The sequence below is a fragment of the Pholcus phalangioides genome, unplaced genomic scaffold (genome assembly GCF_987345545.1).
Source record: "Pholcus phalangioides strain wild (caught in Gottingen) unplaced genomic scaffold, Ppha-v1.0 ptg000009l_1, whole genome shotgun sequence".
Classification (NCBI taxonomy): Eukaryota; Metazoa; Arthropoda; class Arachnida; order Araneae; family Pholcidae; genus Pholcus; species Pholcus phalangioides.
In genome coordinates, this window is record NW_028301602.1 from 54,201,364 (window position 1) to 54,222,650 (window position 21,287).

The 21,287-nt window shown below is 36.5% G+C and overlaps 1 protein-coding gene and 1 non-coding gene across 6 annotated transcripts in view; both read right to left on the reverse strand.

The window, feature by feature from the left end:
* Positions 1 to 21,287, reverse strand: part of LOC149083312 (uncharacterized) — a 165,852-nt gene that overhangs the window by 67,822 nt on the left and 76,743 nt on the right. For all 5 annotated transcript variants that reach the window (XR_016193246.1, XM_089236548.1, XM_089236549.1 and 2 more), the window contains 2 exons: positions 18,316 to 18,459; positions 14,615 to 14,785 (listed from right to left, as the gene is read on the reverse strand). Coding sequence is in view for 4 of the 5 variants with exons in the window: in XM_089236548.1 (XP_089092674.1) it covers positions 14,615 to 14,785; positions 18,316 to 18,459 (315 nt within the window). In the remaining variant the exon portion in view is untranslated. The remainder of the gene's footprint in view (positions 1 to 14,614; positions 14,786 to 18,315; positions 18,460 to 21,287) is intronic.
* Positions 13,833 to 13,906, reverse strand: TRNAT-GGU (transfer RNA threonine (anticodon GGU)). Its single transcript has one exon. It is a non-coding gene; the product is annotated as a tRNA-Thr (tRNA).

Consider the following 21,287-nt stretch of genomic DNA (forward strand, 5'->3'; position numbering starts at 1 on the left):
ATAGAGAACACACACAGAGATAGACACATATACAGAATGGTTTTATACATATAGAGTACATTTCAAGGTAATTTAAAGTATGAAACAGGTTACAACAAATAAAAAATAGATGTTTAATTAATAAAAACTCTTTATTGTGTTCATTGAAAACTTATTTAAAACATTTTTTTCTACCTTGACATATGACTTGCCAATAGAACACTGATGTTGAGTCCACCTTGACATAGGACCGCAAAAGAGTAAGCCATATACTACAGTAAAACCACTCTTAACAGATAACCCTAAGATGCGGTCACCCCTCTTTTATGGCCAAATAAATGATTTTCCCTTGTATATTAAAAGTTTGCATTTCAAACCCCTCATTATAGTCACCCCTCTTTTACAGATGAATTTTTTTGTCCTGTCCGTAAAAGTATACAGTTTCACTGCATATCTATGAAATCGATTTTCTGTGTTTGTTCTTAATGCAATTTTACAATTTTGAACTAATTTAATGAGATTTATGATCATTAATTATATCTACCATCTTTTTGACTGATCTGGCAACTAAATTTTATACATGTACATCAAACATGACTCAACATAAATGATTGGTCTAACACTGACAAACTTCTTGACTTGGCTATGTTGGAAATAGTAAGAAAAAGCTTTTCCATTAAAAAGACTCCAGTTTCAACAGTTCAATTTTATTGAGCAAAAAATGCCAAATGTGTAACCCGTGACAACACGTTACATGTTTCTAGGCTATGATGTCAGACTGTTAACGGAAAAAAATTAACACTGCCAATAAGAGAGTTTTGATATTTATTCAATAGAACAAGCTATATTTACAAAGTTATGGTTTGCTAAATTCTTTGAATTAATTTCATAGAGTAAAAAAAAATGTATACAAAGATGGAACTATTAGCTACAGCAGGAACTTTCGATTAGGCTTAGCTGTGAACCAGGCAGCCATCTTTGTTGGAAGCATGGTCTGCTTTGACTGACAAAAGCTTTTATAACCTGATGTAAAAATTATAAAAGTTATAATTAATAAAGTAATTTACTCCAATCAGTAAAAGCCCCTTCTTGATGAATAAATTTACCATCATGAACTTATTAATTCCTGACACTTATTATTTAATAATCATAGTTCATTAATAATTAACTGATCACATATTACCATGTTTTAATATAAATACTTTTGCGTTGCTCTCTAAGACATGTATGCATTCTCAGGCATATGTATTATCGTTGGATGGGTTTAGTGGGTTATCCCCAACCACAAACTTGGAAAGATGGGGTATGCCGGTATACATAAGCCGCTCCCTGCAGTCACATCTCTCAGATTTACCTAAAATCACTTTGTAGGTAAAACTGTTGCATCTGAGCCATGGGTGCTCGAGCAATCCCAGTATTTTCTGGTATGGGTATGAGAACACCAGAATTAATTAAAAATTCAAAGAGGCAGAGGTGCAAGCGCCTCTCATCAATTTTGGAGCAGCAAACTCATTTTTGGAGCAGAACCAAAAACTAACTATATCTGCAATATAAGGAGTAATTTTTCTGTGAAATGCCAAAAGTGGTTGGAACAAATAATTCTAAATAAATTTCCTCCAGTATTAAAGTCCATTTAAATATTTTCTGAAGTATCTTTATCTGTCACAACTAAAACATACATTTTTGTATAATATTTTATCACGTGTATATATTGTTTCTAATTTGTGTCAATTGCATTTGTGTCATTGCTAATTTGTTAAATTGCGTTTTAGATTGGGTTGCTGTATTTTTCAGGTATACGACATCCATATTTTTACTGGCATCTTTTTGTCGGCCACCTCGTTGGGCATTTTGCCTGTTGTGGCGTTGTATTTGTATTTGTACTGAAATGACGAATAAAAATTATTAGACTCTTTTCAAATTAAGCACTACGCATACTGAAAATCTAGGTAGCAAGAATTTCTGCTGCTTGAACACCAAAATCTTAATTCATCCTGATATAGCAAAAGAAGTGCATGCAGAATATGAGTTTCTGTGAAAAAAGCTTACTTCTCACAGAATTTAAAAAATGATTAAATTTAAGAGCAAAATGCAAAAAAATGAGAAAAATATAAAAAAATACCTTATTTACTTAAACAATTTCTCAAGTTAATAGCAATATTAATAGATTAATTTTTTTTTCCTTCTGTTTTCTCAGTCTGAAGCCTCTTACAATATTTTTATACAAATCATGAGTCGCTTTCAGAAGTTCAGCATCTCAATGACAATTTTTTTCAAATTTTTCATGCCCTTGAACATAAGATTTTGTGTCATTCCATTAAAACATTGGATGGACAGAATTTTTCACTGTTCAAACATACTTTTTTTTAACACAGAACTCTCTTTCACTGTCTGTGTTACTATGTGCTAAAGATAAAAAGCCTTCACCAAAACTGGCAAAATTTTGAACTTTGGGCTGCTTTCAAAGTTACAAAGTTTGAATATGTCTATCTATTCTCTGAACTGGTTTCACTTCTTGTAATTCTTTGCATCGTAGTGCAACCAATTCTTCACATAATTCTGTTGGTGATACAATGTTAAGCAACATCCCAGCAATACATGAGGGAGTAATGTACCATCCCAGCAATGCACAAGAGGGAGTGCGAAAACAAGAGAGGGTGCAAACATTTCATTCGCTCCAACAACATGTTTTGGAAAGGTAGGACATTTATGTATAATAGGTATCACACAGAAGTTATGTAAAATGAGTATGCTCCTAGTACAAACTCCTTCCTTTGACTTTTGTTAAGAGCATGAACCTCCCCCACCAATGCAGGGGTGGGCCGTGTGGCCATTTTTGGCGTCCCTCTAGGAGGGGTGCCAACATAGTTGGAGATAGACTTGGAAGTCTGGGGGGGGGACACAATGATGATGATGATGTCAATTCATATACACACATATACTATACATTAGATCTACCCACTCCACTTTTGACGTTGGGAAGGGGGGGGGCAATGCGTCCCGTCCCCACCCCTGTATCTCCGCCCATGGGTGCCAAATAGAGTTGAAAGGGTGAAAAAAGCTGTCGACCAAAAAAATGTGGTCAGTAGTGCCAAAAATAGGTTCTGCATGGGTATAGATCTTTTTCCTCGAGCCGCCCCTGTTCGCCAAATCCGGATTTTCGTGATGTGAAACTATCACGATCGGCGATAACCACGCGACCGCATAGTGGCTAGATGACAAAACCAGGATATTTTAGCTGGAGTTCATACAGATCCCGTTTTTCCCTAACAATCTCCGAAAAACTTCTGTAATTTAAACGAATAAACCAATCCCCTTTTTGATTCTTCGCAAAGACGCGGGTGCAATCTTGTGGGAAATAAAGCGAATTTACGCCATAGATATGCTGTCTTTGAACGCAGGTTAGTGAGCATGAAATTACCGTTATTTTCAGTATACATAACCCGCGGGAGAAAAAACGCTCTCCGAAATCGGAAAATTCTGCATATTCATTCAGGGACTTTGATAGTTCGCGGGTTATACCAATAATAGCACAGGACTTTGTACTTCAAGGTAGTAAAACTACTTTCCAAGGTCATGAGATAAGGCGATTGTAGTAGATGGTGGGAAGTGAAAAAAATTGAAGTTTCCCCCTCCGTATCTCTTTCCTTGCCTCGGAAAGAACGCGCCCTGTGAGCAAAAATTTCATGCTTCTTTTTCCTAAATTCAGGGTATTTGGTGCACTACAGTGCATTAGCGGTAACTCCGTGAACCACAAACAAGAATTGTCACAGTTGAGCAGGAATTTGGCGCACCATGTAGCAAGAGAACCATTTCGACACAGTTTGCCGCAGCTCTTGCACCCCTGAAGAGGTTTTCACATGAAAAACTAAGGCAACATCCACTAAAACGCTTCTGAGGTCTAAAAATTTTATTCCCTACTCTTAAACTGAGCTTTTAAATTCTAGCACCATGCATAAATTAATGAGTGATGCAGAATGAAACACATATAAAATAGTAAATACCAAATGAGAAATTAATTCTAAATGTTTATGAAGAGAACTATTGGGTAAGGACAAATAACCATATAATGTGAAATAAAATTCTACAGAACTACAATCACATCCTGTTATAATGAACTCCAAAAGACTACAAAATCACATTGCTATAACAAAATTTTGTTGCAAAGGAATTCCAGGTTTTGCCATTGTTCTTATGTAAACTTATCTGGAAGATCAGAAAAGAGTTCGTTAAAATGAGATTTTTGTTACAGCGGTATTCGTTAAAACGGAATTTGACTGTACATAATGCCAAATTATCATAGGCATAAACTTGTATTTGGTCTATGAGCCACTAGTCTATTCAATATTTATGACTGTTTGCACAATACTTATAAAATTACTTGGTTTGAGTCCCTAATTAAAATATTTTTCTGTGTTTTCTCCATACAAAAATCTTTATTTCAACATGCTCCCTGACAAGAAGTCATATTACATGTATTGTACAGACTGAAATAAAATATATTTTCTCCGACAAATAGAGTGTATAAAATACGAGTAAACAGATTATATATATATTAGGGTGGCCCTTATTATAATGGTGAAAAATTTACTTAACATTTTTTAATCGTCCACCCCTTAATTTTTTTCCTTTTACCATAATATGAAAGTATGCCAAATATTTCTTCAATATATAAAGGATTAACCCGTGCCTCATCAAGCTTGATTGAATGAAGATGTAGGAGAAAAAATTTGCTAAAAATTAAGCATTTGAAAATGTTTATTTATTACTCATATTAAGAAATTGTATGATTTTGCTATAAAATTAGGAAATGGCATCTTTAAAAGGGTATATGAAACAACAAATTCACTTTTTAACATGATAATATTTAAATAAATTTTTGTTCAAGAGTAGCCTTCTTGCAGTCTGGGTACCGCTTTCTGTACTGATGTGGTCTTCGACACACTGGAGAAGAAATGGCTTCTGCTCTTCATTCACGGTTAAGAGCCGATTAAAATCTTGCATCAATTTCACCCCTCTTTCGGCTGTGTCATTATAACACTGAGATTCCGGAATGTTCCTTGTGACTTTAAATAAGAATCATCCCTATCCCAAAGATCTGTACTGAGATTCAGAAAGCTAATGTTGACATCCAATTCCTTTAACAAATGGAGCATCGACTGCTGATGAACTCTCCAACCATACTTTAACATACACCACTACAACAAACAAATATTCTTCAGACACTTAAAGCCAATTGCTGTCTAAATAAGAACATTTTAAAGGAGTAAATTGCCTTTGTCATCCATCGAGCATGATGGCCCCTGGTGCCATGGCCTGATTTTGATAGTCTAGTCTGAGCTCCTTCCAATAAAAACTATACATAATTCAACGAGCTCCCGATAATCATGCTTTATTTTTAAATTTTTCAGTGCATTAAAAAGATAATTCACGTCACTCAGTATTTTGCTCTCACTATATATTTTGTTCAAGTATTTCTACTTGTCCATGCAATTTTCTTTTTCCAAATTATTTCATTTTTCCTCTGATTTTTTTTTTCTTTGAAGAAAACAACATCTGGACTACTAGTCACTTGAATGTTCGTGATGTCACACATGTTCGAAAACACTTCGTAGCACTAATTCGTACATGTAGTGCAGACACAGAAAATATGTCATCTCCCGATCTGCATACTGCTTTAGAATTGTAACCGCTGATACGACCAGTGTTGGAACTGGTTGTGTTAGAATATAGAACTTGATCCTTATCTTTCAATCCCCAATCTTTTAGAACATTCCATATAGCCATAGCTTGCTCCTTCCCTGAATTGGCATCCCGAGTAATTTTTCTTGATCTTTATATGTAAGAATGATAGGTAGCCTTTCACTTTTCAAATCTCTACATTTAAAGCAGACAGCAATTTACCATCCCAATGAATGGATACAATACAAAACCGAATTCATTTTCTTTAAACAATTCTTTAATCTTAGATAGAGAGAGAGAGAGTAGCCATCGCCTTACGAAAATCTCCCCGATATCTTTGGATCGTATTTCAATTGATTGCCAGTTCATCTATGTTGTACCCTAAAGATTCAGCTGCGGCTTGGAGAATAAAAACGGCATTTCTCTGACTAATGTAGCATCGATCGAATACAGCAATTAATTTTTGAGTTAAAAAATATTTCCTCCAATGTACATTTTTCATCCCCTAAACCTATCAGTACATCCATGTTTTTCTCGAAAGTCGTATGAGTAATGTTTGATGAAGATCAGAATCAGAAATAACCTCAATGCCTGACAATTCTTCTGATGAATCCATGAAATTGCCAGCGATCTCAGAACTATCATGAGTCTTATCCCGTCTGTTTTCATAATAATAAGTCTCTAAATAATAAGCTTTCTTCCTGCTTTGCTATCGACTCCCCAAGACATCCCCTTCTCTCCAACTCTCTTTAACTCAGTAAAAATTTTCTGTGTTCTTCAATTTTTATAATTTCCAAAACATTAGCGTGAGCAATGTGAAACAAATTATTCAAATTTGATACAAACTTACATTCATGTTCTTTCTGCATGTCTGACATACGGCGGGCATTTTTTTGAAGATTACTCCAATAAGAGAACATCGCATTCGAGCACTACTAAATTGGCACTTTCACTTAGAGACAGTGTAACTTCCCGTAAATTATAAAAACTTGCCTGTTAGATAGAAGTTTGCTTCCAATAATCTGGTGACACACACTGCCAATTATAAAAATATCTCGATCACCACCTCTCAAATTAGAAGCCATAATTACACTCGTAGTTGGCCCGGACAGAAACTACAGCAGACTGAGGGCAGAAAGTAGAGCGCCACATGAACAAACTAGTCACTGCCTGCACCAAAGCGTATTATAGAGTTAATATGCTTTGGCTTGCACCCACCAAGGCACTTGAAAAATAAGCTGCCTCAATATGCATTGGAATCCAGATGAAATAAAGGAGAAAGAATATGCATAAACTTCAAAAAAATATCGTAAGTAAAAGATAATACTAAGTAATTTAGCCTCGAGAATGGTCTTTTAATAAATTAATATTAAAAAAAAAAAGTAAAATTGAAGTTGAAATGAGACGGAAAAAGCAACCACATGGGAAGGGTAAAATGAAATAATAGACACCACAAGAGAGAAAAAAGGGCAGTTGCACAAGTGCAGTGAATCTTTAGTATATTATAGTAGTTTAAGTCAGAGCCGTCTCAAGAGCAACATAGGCCCCGGGGCCAAGTGATTTTTCTGAGGCCCTGCAAGACAAATTTTCGAAAATTTCAACCAGATCTCATTTTTGTGAGACCCTTTTCTCTTGAGGCCCACGGGTCATACCCGAGTGGGCGCATGCCTTAAGATTGCAGTGGTTTTAGTGAGAGTTATAGTAGTTTTCACCCCTCCCATTTTGGTGCATGTTTATGACCTGCTTCGCCATTGAAGTGACAATGCTTTACTTTCAAGCGCTTTGGCACTCACTGGCATCCTACTTCTACCGCGATGAGGCACAGGTTCCCAACTTCTGATTTGAACAAATGAAGTCTCTAATTGTTTCTTGGAATAAAAGGAAAAAAATGGGGGGTGGGCAAACTGAAATTCAAACCTTAAAAAAATAGGGGCCACCCTAATCTATATATATAAAAATGATTTTCTGTGTGTGTGTGTTTCTCTATACAAATCTACAATTTTAGATTGATCATCGTCAAATTTTGCATATATACCAAATGGGACCTGACTTGAACAATAGGCTACTACTAAACCAGACATGCACCTCGTCTTTATTCCTTTGCGGAACCTTTAACGAATTGGTACATGTTGGAATGTGAGTGTACGTGTAGTGAAACCGGGTGTAAAGTTTGTTTCCGTGTAATGCTTGTAATGTTTAGTGCTGCCATCTGAAATCAGTTTTTTTAACTATGAGTGAAGTGTAATGATTTATCGTTGTAGGCCTGTTGCTCTCTGTAGCGAAACAATAGGCTACTTTAAAATTTCATCAGAGCAAGGCAAATGCCCCAAATGAGCAAAAAACTGTTGGGCAACAATGGTTTTTGCAACATTTACTTTGTTTACTTTGGTTCCCTACCAATGCGTTTCAGACGTGTATATGCCTTTACAATGGTTTGTCACTTCTTTAATGCTGCTAGTATATGTATAATAGTTTATACCTTTATAACGGTTTGCCACTTTTTTCAATCCTCCCAGTAATGAGAGTTTTTGAATAGACATCAGAATCATCATCAGCATCACTTTGAGGGACAAGCAACGGATGATCTCCATAGAAATCAGTGTTGAAATTGCCAATTTCACTGTAGAAATGCTGAAATTTAGTAGGGGTTTCTTGCCACATCAATAATTTTAAAAATTGTATTGAATTCTCGATTTTTGAAATATTGAGTACGAAGCCCAAAAAATAAAATATGAAGTAATTAGCCGGACCTATACTTTTCAGTAGGATATTCATGCAATAACATTGATTTCAACTTTTTATTTATATGTTCTCAAGCATGAAAATTAATGTCTCAGTTATTGCTTTTTAATATTCAACTGCATAAATTCATATAATTTAGGTTGTTTTAAAATTAATTATAACCTGTAAAAAGTACATAGAAAAAATTCCACAGCTTTAATTAAGCATTTTTGGGAGCTGAAACTGGCAAATGGATAACTTGAAGTTCAGTTTTAGTTATTTGTTAGTTAGATTTGTTTATTTCATGAGTCGAAATATTGGTTAACTTAAACACAGTTTGTATGTCCCTCAAAGAAAGAGGGAGATATCACGTGATCCACAAAGCCTCATTGAAGAAAACCTGGGCAGCGCCGGGTATTATAGCTAGTTGAATATAATATGTGAACACAAATTAATAGTGATTATATAACATATGAGACATTAATAAAAAATATGTACAATATATACAAAAAATTTAAAATAAAAAATAATAAAAATTGTATGTGTGAACAATCAGTTGAAGCGGGAGAAAAGTGCTATCGAAAATGCTATGGTATTAAAAATAAAATTTAAGATAAAAAACAAAGAAAAAGGAAGCTGAGAAGATACAGAAAAAGAATGAAAATATGAAGGAAAAACATTTAAGAAACAAATTAAAGAAAAGAAAAAAACATGGGGGAAAAAAAAATTAAGAAACAAAATAAATTAAAAAAAGACAAAAAATTAACAGCACGCACAGAGATAGCGAACAGGATGGACACACGCTTCTGCAGTGCTATTGAAAAGTGTGTGCGTATGCGTGTGGTCCCAATAATTTCCGTAATTTTATGCCTTTGCATATTGTACTGGATATTACAGTGCATCCTGCTTATAACATTTTTCAAACACCTGTCAGGAAGAAAACATAAGAGTAAAAATGCTTCAAACTGGAAATCTCGAACAGTTGAGCCCATGAATATAAGTAATACTAAATGGGAATGTTATAGGCGGGATCCACTGCATTTTTAATTTTATAACATATTAGTTCAGTTTTAAGTTGTCTATTTGCAAAATTATTGTAATGTACATACTTCATCCAGGGATGGGATTGCTGTTGACTCTTTTCGGAGCAGTTAATTCAGTGTTTCGGAGCGCAATCGGTGAATTCGGAGCAGCGCGCATAATCATTATTACCTTTGTCAAAAATGAAAATTTTTTGAACTGAGATAATTTCAACCTTCAATTTTGAACATTTTAAACAGTTATAGGGTGCGTCAAAAATCAGTTTTATATGTTTGATAAAACTTGCATCCACTTATAGGGACGTAAAAATTAATCACAATCCAAGCTGGGTGTAAGAAGAAAAAGTTAAAGTTTACAAATCAAACAAATAAGCATACATTTAAAAAAAAAAACCTCATGACATTTTGTTGACTCATGACTGTTTTCCTCCAATTTCTCTAAAACACTTCACATTGTTCTTTCATTGTTTTCAGACGAACTTGCCCCCTTTCGATGTCTACAAAGTTTTTTCTCTTTATCCCCACTTCTATCATTTTCTCTGCAGTGTTCAGCATAGCTTTTGATGATAACTGAATTTCCAACTACCTTTCTTCTACTTTTAGTCTTTGATTCTCATCTGGTCATGGAACTTTCTTATCAAAAGTTTTTTGGTGCTGAAGTCTGTCTTGGTACTTCTGATGCGAGCTGTGAACAGCTTTCAGAAGATTGGCATCGACATCAATATCTTTAGCATTTTGAGAATGATGCAAGGGCGTAGCGAGGGGGGGGGGAACTTGGGGGTCTGGTCCCCCCCCCCCCCCGAAATGTGAGAAAATGACTGAAAAAAGGGAAAAAGATGACCAAATCCATTGTTCTGTCACTTTGGTTCACCCCCCCCCCGAACGAAATTTCTGGCTACGCCCCTGGAATGATGTACATAAGATTTTATTTGCCTAATGCCATTGATACTTTCAATCGAAAGATTTGATCTATGTTGCAGGAAATGTTTGTTTACACTAAAGCCCCTCTCGCAGTCTGCATTTCCATGTGGGCAGAGCATAATAAGGCTTTGATAAGCACAAGCAAAATTTTGAACTTTGCACTTCCATCCAAGTTTATCAGATCAAGTATAGATCCCCAATATTTATCTAACCTTTGATAACTCACATGTATATCTTCACACTGCAGAGAAATCCATTCATCCAAGATAACAGGGGTATCCGAAGGACAAACTTGCGGTAGCTTTGAAACAATGTACTTAATACATGATAATGAAGAGTTTTCCAGTCAGAAAATGAGATGCAAACACTTCATTTTTTCCAGCATGGTGTTGTTCTCAAAAGGTAAAACTTTCAGCAAGTGCTTGATGATCTAGCACCTAATAGAAATTTTTTGTTGAGAACATTCCCCCAACTCAACAAGATTGGATTCTATTTCAGCACCAACAACCACATTTTTCCTCCAGTTCTCACTGCTTTCTATAGCTAAATTCTGAAGCTCAGCAATTCTAACATTCTGAATATGTTCAGATTTCAGGAAACGTACCATAATTTTTCTAACAAGAGCTCCTAGCTCATCATACAAAATGTGTATGAGGGTCTCCTCTTTTTCAAGTAATGTCAGAAAGCCATTCAAAAGTTCTGATGCTTCTTTCAGAAACAAAGCTTTCACCAAAACACTTTCATCTGAAAGGACTTCCTGGATTTGATGCAGTCGAGATGAGTCTGGTCTGCACTCCTTACTTCTGAATCAATTCTGAATTATCTCCCTCATTAATTCTGGAATTCTCTTTCAATAATTCTGGAATTATTTCTTATTAATGCTGGAATTGCCTTTCATTAATTACATAATTATCTTCAGTTAATGCTGGAATTATAACTTTCATTTATTTTGGAAGTGAAATCCTCTTTCATTAAAATTAATTTTTCTTTCATTAAAATTAGAATTTTTCTTTCATTAATTCCAAAATTCTTTCATTTTAATGCTGTAATTATCTTCCATTAAAACTAGAATTTTCCTTTCAGTAATTCTGGAATTCTTTCTTTCATCAATGCTGAAGTCTCTCTCTCACTTTTATGATTTTGGAATTATCACTTTTATCAATGCTGAAATCATCTTTCATTAATTCCGGAATTATCTTTCATCAATGATGTAATTATCACTTTCATTTATTTTGGAACTAAAATTATCTATTTTATTAATTCTAGAAATTTTCTTTCATTAATTTTAGAATTATCATATCGATGTTGAAATTATTTCTTTCATATTTATCATTTTAAACTCCTATTTATGCCATAAGAAAATAACGGGGGATTGTGCGTGTTTTCACTGAGTCAGGTGATCTTCCGACGAATGATGTTGCGGATGCCGTTCTCAGCACTGCCAAGGTGAAGACCGCTGACGTCATACTCCCTCCAGCTCGATGGTGCAAACATAGTGCATCCACATTTCAGATTCCGAAAACCCGCGTCATCTCTGATAGGTTAAAAAACCCGAACTTTTTTAGCTCGAAATTCGATTTTTTAATCAATCGGTGACAACGCGAGTTTTCGGAATCTGAAATACAGACGTACTATTTTGACACCCAAATGCGGGAAACCTTGGCAGAACCGGTTATCTTGATGAATTCTACAAAAAATTCATAGGGTCACTTTTCCCTGAAATTGCCACACATACTCAGTATAACAATGGCAGCAAAGAATGGTATTTTTATTTCTCCCGTACAACTTTCCACCACCGTATGGCGAATAAGATTCACTGAGATGGGGTAAGTGACTCATGTAATTTTCCACAAAATATTATGTCAAAAACATTGAACAGGTTAATGCTCAGTGTACAGAGAAAACCCAAGCAATATAGGACATTATTGCTACAAATACTTAACTGTCCATGCACTTCATATAAATTTAAACATCCCTGAAAAGAACTTCTAATGAATAGGTAGTGCCTACATATCAAAATGTGTTCAGAGTATATGTGTGGCCCTAAGGTATTCATCTTGTCAGGCATTATTATTAATATACTGTGCACAAATCAAAGGCTGATAACTCTAAATAATGTCAATTTTAAGAAGCACTTCGAAATACCAAAGTTTGATGTAGCCTTTGTTGCCTAAATTATAATTTTTTTATCTTCTAGTGAAAATAGACAATAACACCACATATAAAAATTTCAGAATACAGTCGACCCCCCTCCCTGTATTCGCAGTTTCCATATTCATGGTTTTTTGCTATTGGAATTTTTTTGAAAACACTCAGCAATCGTCGTTCATGTGTTTTGTTTACAAAATTTGAGTTGTGCTTGTTTAAAATGGCTCATTCTTCTAGTGCTACTAATGATGCTTTGAAAAGGTAAATGAAAGTGAAAACTTGACAATAAAAATTGGATATATTGACTTTGTTTGGTGAAAATAAGTCAACACCTGCTGTGGTCGGCCATTACGGAATCAACGAATCTACGATGAGATATATCAAGAAAAAGGAATCTGAAATTCGTTCAGCTGTAACTGCACCCGTGACAGTAAAAACTTTGCAGCGCCTATGGGATCTATGTGTTTCTCATACAGAAAATGCTGTTTTTTGTGGCTACATAAGACGGTATTATAACAGAGAAGGCGAAAAATTTTACATAAAGAAAGAGCTGGTGAAACATCTATTTCATCAGAATTTTATGCAAGTAAAGGTTGTTTCATAGGTTTAAGAAATGATTTGGATCACACAATGTAAAAATCACTGGCGATCAAGCCTCTGCCGACCAGGAGGCAGCTAGAAAACTTCCAAAAACAAATTGAAGAGAAAGATTATGCACCTCAGCAGGTGTTTAACGCTGATGAAACTACACTATTTTGGAAGAAAATGCCGCAAAGAAGTTAAGCAAGAGAAAAAAAGCGAGCTCTTGGTTTAAGGCAAGTAGAGATAGACTTACTATGTTGTTTTGTGCAAATGGTTATGGGCACATGATAAAGCCCACCATCATTTTAAAATCTGTAAATCCATGAGAATTGAAGGGAACGATAAGCCAAAGCTTCCAGTATTTTGGACAAACAATAAAAAGGCTTAGACTATGAAAAAACTTTTCCTAGATTGGTTTAAACAGTCTTTCGTTCCGGAAGTCAGGAGGTACCTTGACAGTGAATACATGCCATTCAAAGTTTTGATACTGGGTTGACCGAGGAGGAACTACTGCAGCTGACTGGTCCTGAAATTGAAGCAGTACCAAATGAAAAAGATCAAGATAAAGAAGTAGTATAAGTATAAGTAAAACAAGTAACATAGAGGAAGGGCTTCGCAAGCTCAAATCAGCAATAGATTATTTTCATAACATAGATCCCTCTATAGAGAGATAGATGGCTTTTTCTCAGCCCAAGATATCAAGGAAACAGTTATTTTCCGGATATTATGCTGAGGTGAACTCGGAAAGAAAAGTCATCACGTCTCCGCCGGGAATCGAACCCAGGCCCTCTTGCATACCGGGCAAGCATGCTACCATCTACACCACTGGAGACATGACCCTGTCTTCCTTATTTCACACACTGGCGTAAGGTGCTGAAGCACAGGCATTAGTAGCCTCTCTTAACTTCAGGAAATGGTCCCCGGGTGGGACAGTTTATAGAGAGATAGATGGCTTTTTCTCAATCCAAGACATCAAGGAAACAGTTATTTTCCGGATATTAAGAGAGACTACTAATGCCTCTACTTCAGCACCACATGCCACAGAGCATGAAATAAGGAAGGCAGAGTCATGTCTCCAGTGGTGTAGATGGTAGCATGCTTGCCCGGTATGCAAGAGAGCCTGGGTTCGAGTCCCGGCAGAGACGTGATGACTTTTCTTTCCAAGTTCACCTCAACATAATATCCAGAAAATAACTGTTTCCTTGATAGATCCCACTATTTTAGGTTTTTCATACGTAGAAAAATTAGTAGAGGAAGCCTTGTCAACATACTTCAACATACTTGATGATATGAAGACACGGCAATCAGAAAAATCACAACGTTCTTTCGGAAAACATAGCCAACAATCACTGCACCCTCTTTTACATTCCCTTCTACCTGAGTCACCCTGCTCTTTCTCATGATGTTCAGTAAACGAGATACATAAAAAATACCTATAGTTTCAGTTATTCGCAGATTTCAGCATTCACGGTCACCTCCAGAACGTAACCCCCTCGAATGCAGGGGCCGACTGTATTTTATTTGGAAAAATAAACACATACTTGTTCAAAATGCTGCAACACTTTTCGAAGAGAGCCAAATGCTTGAGAACATATTTTACACTGCATATGTGCATTGTCATGCACAGTAGCAAAATGAATTTCAAGGTCTCTTTTGGCTCCAAATAAAGCTTTACATTCTTCACAAACAGCACAGTAACCATATGAGATGCTCTGCAAAAAAATATATATAAATCAAGTATGCATGCAATAATATAAGAAAGCATGAATGTACAAATTTCATTGAGTTCTTTCAGTTAAATATTATAGTGACAGATTCGCATCTCAAGGACCTGGGTTCAAACCAGGGTTGTAAAAAACCCAGCCCGGGCGGGTTTTGTGGGGAAAATTGAATTTCTTTCCCCCCCCCCCCACAACCTCAAAATATCTAATTTAAACATGTACAAGTACATCCTTTATCTGTACATCTTACATTGTCTGAATATAAATTTTTGGTGCATGTTAAACTAAGTATTTGATTAATAAAATTGACTGTAGAATAAGGGAATAATTGTTCACTTACAGCCCGGGTGGGTTTTTGGGCAGAATGGGAGAAAAATTGAATTTGTGACAGTCGGTGTGGTGTATACAGAGCAGCGAACATGGAAAATTCCTTTATGCTACATTAATACAGAACAACTCTATGTTAACATGCAAAACTGACAACCCTTTATCATGAAGGTTAAAATCAAACTCTTTGAGAATGTCTTCATCTCTCAATACAACTTAAACCTCACGTGTCTCATGAATAAAACTATTACTGTATATTCTTGTCAACAGCTTACATACTCCGCCTCTGGTTTCATGGACGTCCTGGCAAGGAACCAGCAAAAAGCATTATGGGAGATTGTTCAGTGTTCATACTAGTTCCAACTTTTTTGGGAGGTCGTCCCCTCTTTCGTAATGGCACTAAGGAAACAGTATCCGGTTTTCCACATGGTGAGAGCAGAGGTATGGTATACGCCAAGAGAGAAGCTTGCTTTTGCCAGATCAGGGACAGCGTATGTCGTGGGCGATCTCTGGGCTAGCACAAAGTACGGTCCATCTCGTTGTGGCGTGAGCTTTGCGACCAGTCTTTCCTTTTATGGCTGAGAGAATGCAAAGTGATGTGAACATGGTCTCCTGATGTATATCGATGACTCTGCCCAGGACTGTTGTCAGCATAAGCTTTGGGTTCATTCCATTTCTGTTCCACCTGATGCTTTCACTACTAGTCTTGTAATGGCTGCGACCTTATGATCGACGTAGATTAGGGCTTTGAACAGAATCCTCAAAGCCACTCCCCCTGCATTTATCATTCCAATCACTAGTACTGTTTATACTTGTTTGGGTTCTTGAATCATGGAAGCTATTTCTAGATGATATTGTTTGGCTCAGCATTGTACAACGACACTGTAGGTGATAGTAACCTGGTGATCCTGAACCGCATTGCCTGGTACCAGAAAGTTTGATTTGAGTCCAGTACTTGACAGTCTGTCAGAGTAACTCGTGGTGGCTCTTGCACCGGATGGTGATGAATGCTTCCTACGGATCGCTGGATTCCACTACGGACAGAAGGACGTGGATTGCCAGAAACATGACATGAATAGTCACAGGCGTGACCTACTTGGTTTCTGAGACTGTAACATATCCATGGGTCCATGGCGTAAACGTCCAAAGTCAGCATCGCATAAATATTTACTTGTTTTTCGTCAGTGGCGGTGGTCGTGTGGCAGTGATCGAGGCCGATTGTGATGTTGCAGGTATGCGATCGTATGCAAATTGTTTTTTGTGACTTGTTGAATTTTTAGCGAGAGAGGGCATGCTGTCGGTGGACGAATGGTCCTAAATTTAAACCGGTTTAAGATGTATAAAAGCATGTCTCTCGTTCTCACTAATCGCATTCATTCATTCATTCATTCATTCATTCAAGTATTCACTTCTTACTTGAGTAGCTAATTCTCGTTATTCTCGGCTTCTGTCGTCAAACTTCAAAAAAATGTTGTGATTTGAATAACTACCTTTCATGTTACCGGCAGGTCTGGTGAAGACATTATTTTTATGAAAACTAAATAACTGCTTAACGAGTTTTTCTTGCAATTCAACGTGTGACTGGTTGCCCTCTCTAGCAGATGAAACCTCGATTGGTTCTATTCCTGATGAAACTTCTAGTCTAATGCTACAGAAACGTCCAGTACCTCCGCTATCTTCAACGTTCAACTGGCTGGGTTCCAGTGGATTTTCATCGATGATTGCTGGGAGATCTACCTGAAACCTGGTTGCTGGCGACTTGCTTTGAATTTTGGGACTTCATTCTTTGGTTGATTTCAACGATGTGAATGGATCTACATCGCTATCGTATCTAATGCACCTACCTCTTTTGGTCCGCAAGAAGAAAGGTGATGTACGGCTAAATGGACATGGACTTCTGTGGTGAGATCCACGCCTTTTTATAACTAAAATTGATGTTTGAATAATTGACTTTAACGCAAAAATTTTGTTTTAACTAATGAGTCTAACTTAATGTAAAATAACTATTAATGTAATAAAGCCTTTTGAAGTGATACAAAACAACTTGTTTGTTTCCTGCTTGTTGTCTGCCTTTAACTGGATAATTCGAACCGGGCACGTAACCCCTTTAAGGGATGTTACACTAGGTAATGAAACATTACAGCAATTAGATATATGCGTGGATTTGGGTATTGCAATGAGCCACATCCTGGATTTTACTTATCCACATCAGGGCAAAGTCTGCAAAGCTCAGAATTTCATACATGTACGGCATACCTCAAGTGTAATGTGCATGTATTGTCATATGCTTTCTGTGTGTGTACGCTCGCCTGACTCTGGAGTTTTGTTCACAAGTATGGAGCCCTTAAAAAATTAAGGATGTAAAGCTTCTAAAAAAACAGAGGTCCTTTACCAAACGAATAGCTGGAATGAGTGGCGGGTCTTATTGCGAGGATTCAATTTCTGGGTTTGCACTCACTGGAATGACATAGAATTGTTGCAGATCTGAAGATGTGCTACAAACTAGTGCACCAAATGTACAACCTACAATTAGGAAAAACTTTCTCTGAAATCACAGACAGACAAATTAACCTACGGAGGCATCGTTTCCAAATAAGAATACCAACAGCCAGAAGAGATTGTTTTTAAATGGATACAGATGCTGTATGGTGAGAATATGGAACAGTCTGCCATCAGAACTTATATGCGTCTCCTATGCAGGATTTTCTTCCGCTATTGAGGAGTTTTCCCTTCTTTTATTTCTGATTGTTATCACTATTTATATATTAATATTATTTTTCCGGTGTAAGTGCATTTCATGCCTTCTGGAGTTATTGCAAATAAGTAAATAAATAATGTTACATTGAGAATTAGACATTGAAATGCAGTGTCTTCAGTTTTTGATGCTATAGTTTAAACCCTGCCTGGAGTTGTGAATAGGTTACTGTGGACCGATTTTTTTTTTTCGAATAAGAGCCAGAAAGCTCAATTATCCTGAATAAAAAGTTAGAATTCTAATATTTTAAAATTTTCTTTTTTTCCTCTGGAAAAATTGCCTCCGCCTCACAAAAAGAAAAATCTATTTCCAAATTAGATGCATGTTGATTGTAATGCATGTAAGAATTTAAAAATATAAACAAAGTTCTTACAATTAATCCATTCAAAGTTTAATACATATTTTTTTAAATCACGTAATTGATGAAAATATCACTTACATACAATAGTTTCCTGACTGTACTATCAGATAATTTGATCATATGCTGAGAGGACGTGCTTCTCTCTTTCAATCTTTCAATATGATGACCAACATGTATCATGAAAGTAGATTTTCCCTGAACTTCCAAATGACAGAATATGCACTAGAAATACAAATTTATAAACAGCATTAATTATGAAACAGATTGTCATGTACATATAATTGAATATTGCCGCAAGTAAAATTTGTGTTGAAATCACTACATAAGATGCACCACCACACCAATCTCGACAGGAAGTTACATTGGCAGGAGAATTTGAAATTTGAGAATTTACCAGGCAGGACCTCAGAAAAATAAATTGGCCCAGGGGTCCATGATGCTCTTAAGACGGCCCTGACCAAGAGACCTACCAGAACTGTGCAGTAAAGTGGAACGAAAAAGGGTGTTTTTTCAATTTTTTTGGAAATTGATGTTGCCTTAGTATTCAAAAGATGCCTTTCAAGGTTTTAAGACGCTATACCAAAATCTAGGAAAATATTTTAATATCTTCAGGTTCCTCACGGACCCTAAAGGTCAAGCAAAAAGACTTTTCTAAGTGCACATTATAAAAATCTTTTTAAACATTATGTATATGCATATGTATATATATATGTGTAAAATAAACCCTCTCTGAGGGTACGGGGGTGGGGACAAAACTATAACCATGTTCCAAATTAAAAAAACAAAAACATAGTTTGACGATATAGGTGTCGGGAGAATGCCTCTATTGCTTTCCCTGTTATAGCACTGTTATTACATTTCACTTTTTTTTCAAACGATGGAAGAGTTTTCCTTGATTTTATTCTGGCTTGAATGAAGCCTTCACGACTCTCGGTTGTTGATACAGCAAGAAATGCTTCAGTTACGAGTCGTACGCACCGTTCAACTGCTTGTGTGTGACACGGAATGTAACGTTACCAATTGGATCCCCGTGTTAATCGTCTTTATTCTAGTCATTGTTTTACCTTTGTCTCCGGGATCGACCGGTGGGATCGTGTGTCCGCCGATCGGCCGCCATCTTGTTATGTTTTGTTGCCAGATTCAATATTATAATGTTTACAATATTTCCTTTTCTCTCATGGAATTATGTAAATTAGATACAAACTAATGCCGCACCTTCAATGTTGTGATTGGTTCTTCCGTGAGGCATTATGGGAATGCTACTATATAAAAACCAGCTAGAGATGTGCTTCACTGCTTACCACTTACTTACGACCGATTCTGCTATTTAATCACTAAGGCGTCACGCCCTGTTATGGTGTGAGCTAGATTGTCTCATAAATACAATGAAGTTATAATTGTAGAAGTGTGCCTTGGCACTTAACCCGTCTCATCGCTTGACTTCACGTGAGGTTTCAACGTCGTCGTGATCCAGTGGATTGGTTAGTGGCCAAACCAGCTACCCGTGGACTTTCACCTCCAGTTCCATGTGAAGCGGCTGAGCTCTGGTCTCAACGTGTGTTTGAAGACACCAAACCTGTCTGAAGCTGGTGCCGGGGAGTCTTTGGCTGTGAGATAGACACCTGGGAGTGTCTATCGGACAATGTGAACTAACACGTGAAAACCTGGACATGGCGGTGAGATCGATCCCTTTTGTTTCGTTGTAACATTGAGAGAAAAGCCTAACTGTGATAATTGTTGATAAAACGTTACATTAATAGTTTAACATATAATTGAATAAATGTTTATAGTTCTATCAAAACCTTGTATATTTCATTGTTGTCATCCACTCAATGGTTACCAAGGGAAAAATATTAAAGAACCGGGAAGTAATGATTACATTTTGTTACAGGAATAGATGGAAAAGCAGGTTCAGATAATTTTTGTGGGTCCAGTTCCTGATTTTTTATATTAGGTGTTTCAGTCACTCGCACTTGATCACATGCAATTAGTTATGAATAGTGCTTAGCAGAAAAGTTTATTTTTGGAACATGGAATGCACGGATTTCTGCTTCTGATAATCCTTCATTTCTAATATTCAGAATTCTCTTGATTGCCAGTTCTTTGCCCGTCAAGATATATCTGATCTGCACTTAAATCACTTTTGTCACTGTCTATTATCGGAATGTTATTAGAGATTGTTGCTGCGTAATAATAATAATAGTAAAAAAGAAGAAAAGTAAGAGAGCAGAGGTCAAAAGGAGATGAGAGCTCCCCTTCCGTTCCCAGGGAGGGAGAGAGAGAGAGAAAAAAACGTTTTTATGAGTCAGAGTGAGTGAATGTGAGTTGAGACCTCAAGCTGGTCAATTGTACAACGATTCCTCGATCAAGATTTCGTGCGAGTTCATTTGTTTATATTTGTGAATTAAAATTATCGTAAAATTATTAAAAGTGTTTACAGTCCACTTCTTTCGAGTGAGTTATCATTCAGAGATTGGTTTAAATTTCACAATAGGTAACCTTTCACCACACTTTTCCAATCTTTTCCGATATCACCTTGAAGCCCGTGTGGACTAATGGAACATCCATCTAGATGCTTCACAAGATGCCTTAGAGGTAACTCATTGAGGTAAAAAAGACAAATAAGCCATTGCAAGGGATGGCCTATTTCTTTCTCTATTAATCTGATAACACCATTTTTATAAAAAGTATTGGTAACAGTTCCGTCGCATCCGATCGCCATCAATTTTTTTTGTTTAAAAATCTTGCTTCAAAAAGTCTAGAATTGATGACTTTATATCCCTTGCTCCACTACTCTCTTGGAGTTGTGTTACCGAGATAAATTAACCCGGGTTCCTGCAATATATAGTTATGTGTTCTTCAGATATGGTTCTTCTATGCAAAGAATCACCTTCTTTCCGCTGTGGTGGTCGAGTGGTTATAGTGACAGACTCGCGATGCGATGATCCGGGTTCGAACCCCACAGTTGTGGTCGGCTGAAGTTGGTTTTCTGTGGTTCCCAACTTCAAAGCGCAAATGCGAGCCGATCTCCCCGTTAAAAAGTCTCGTCA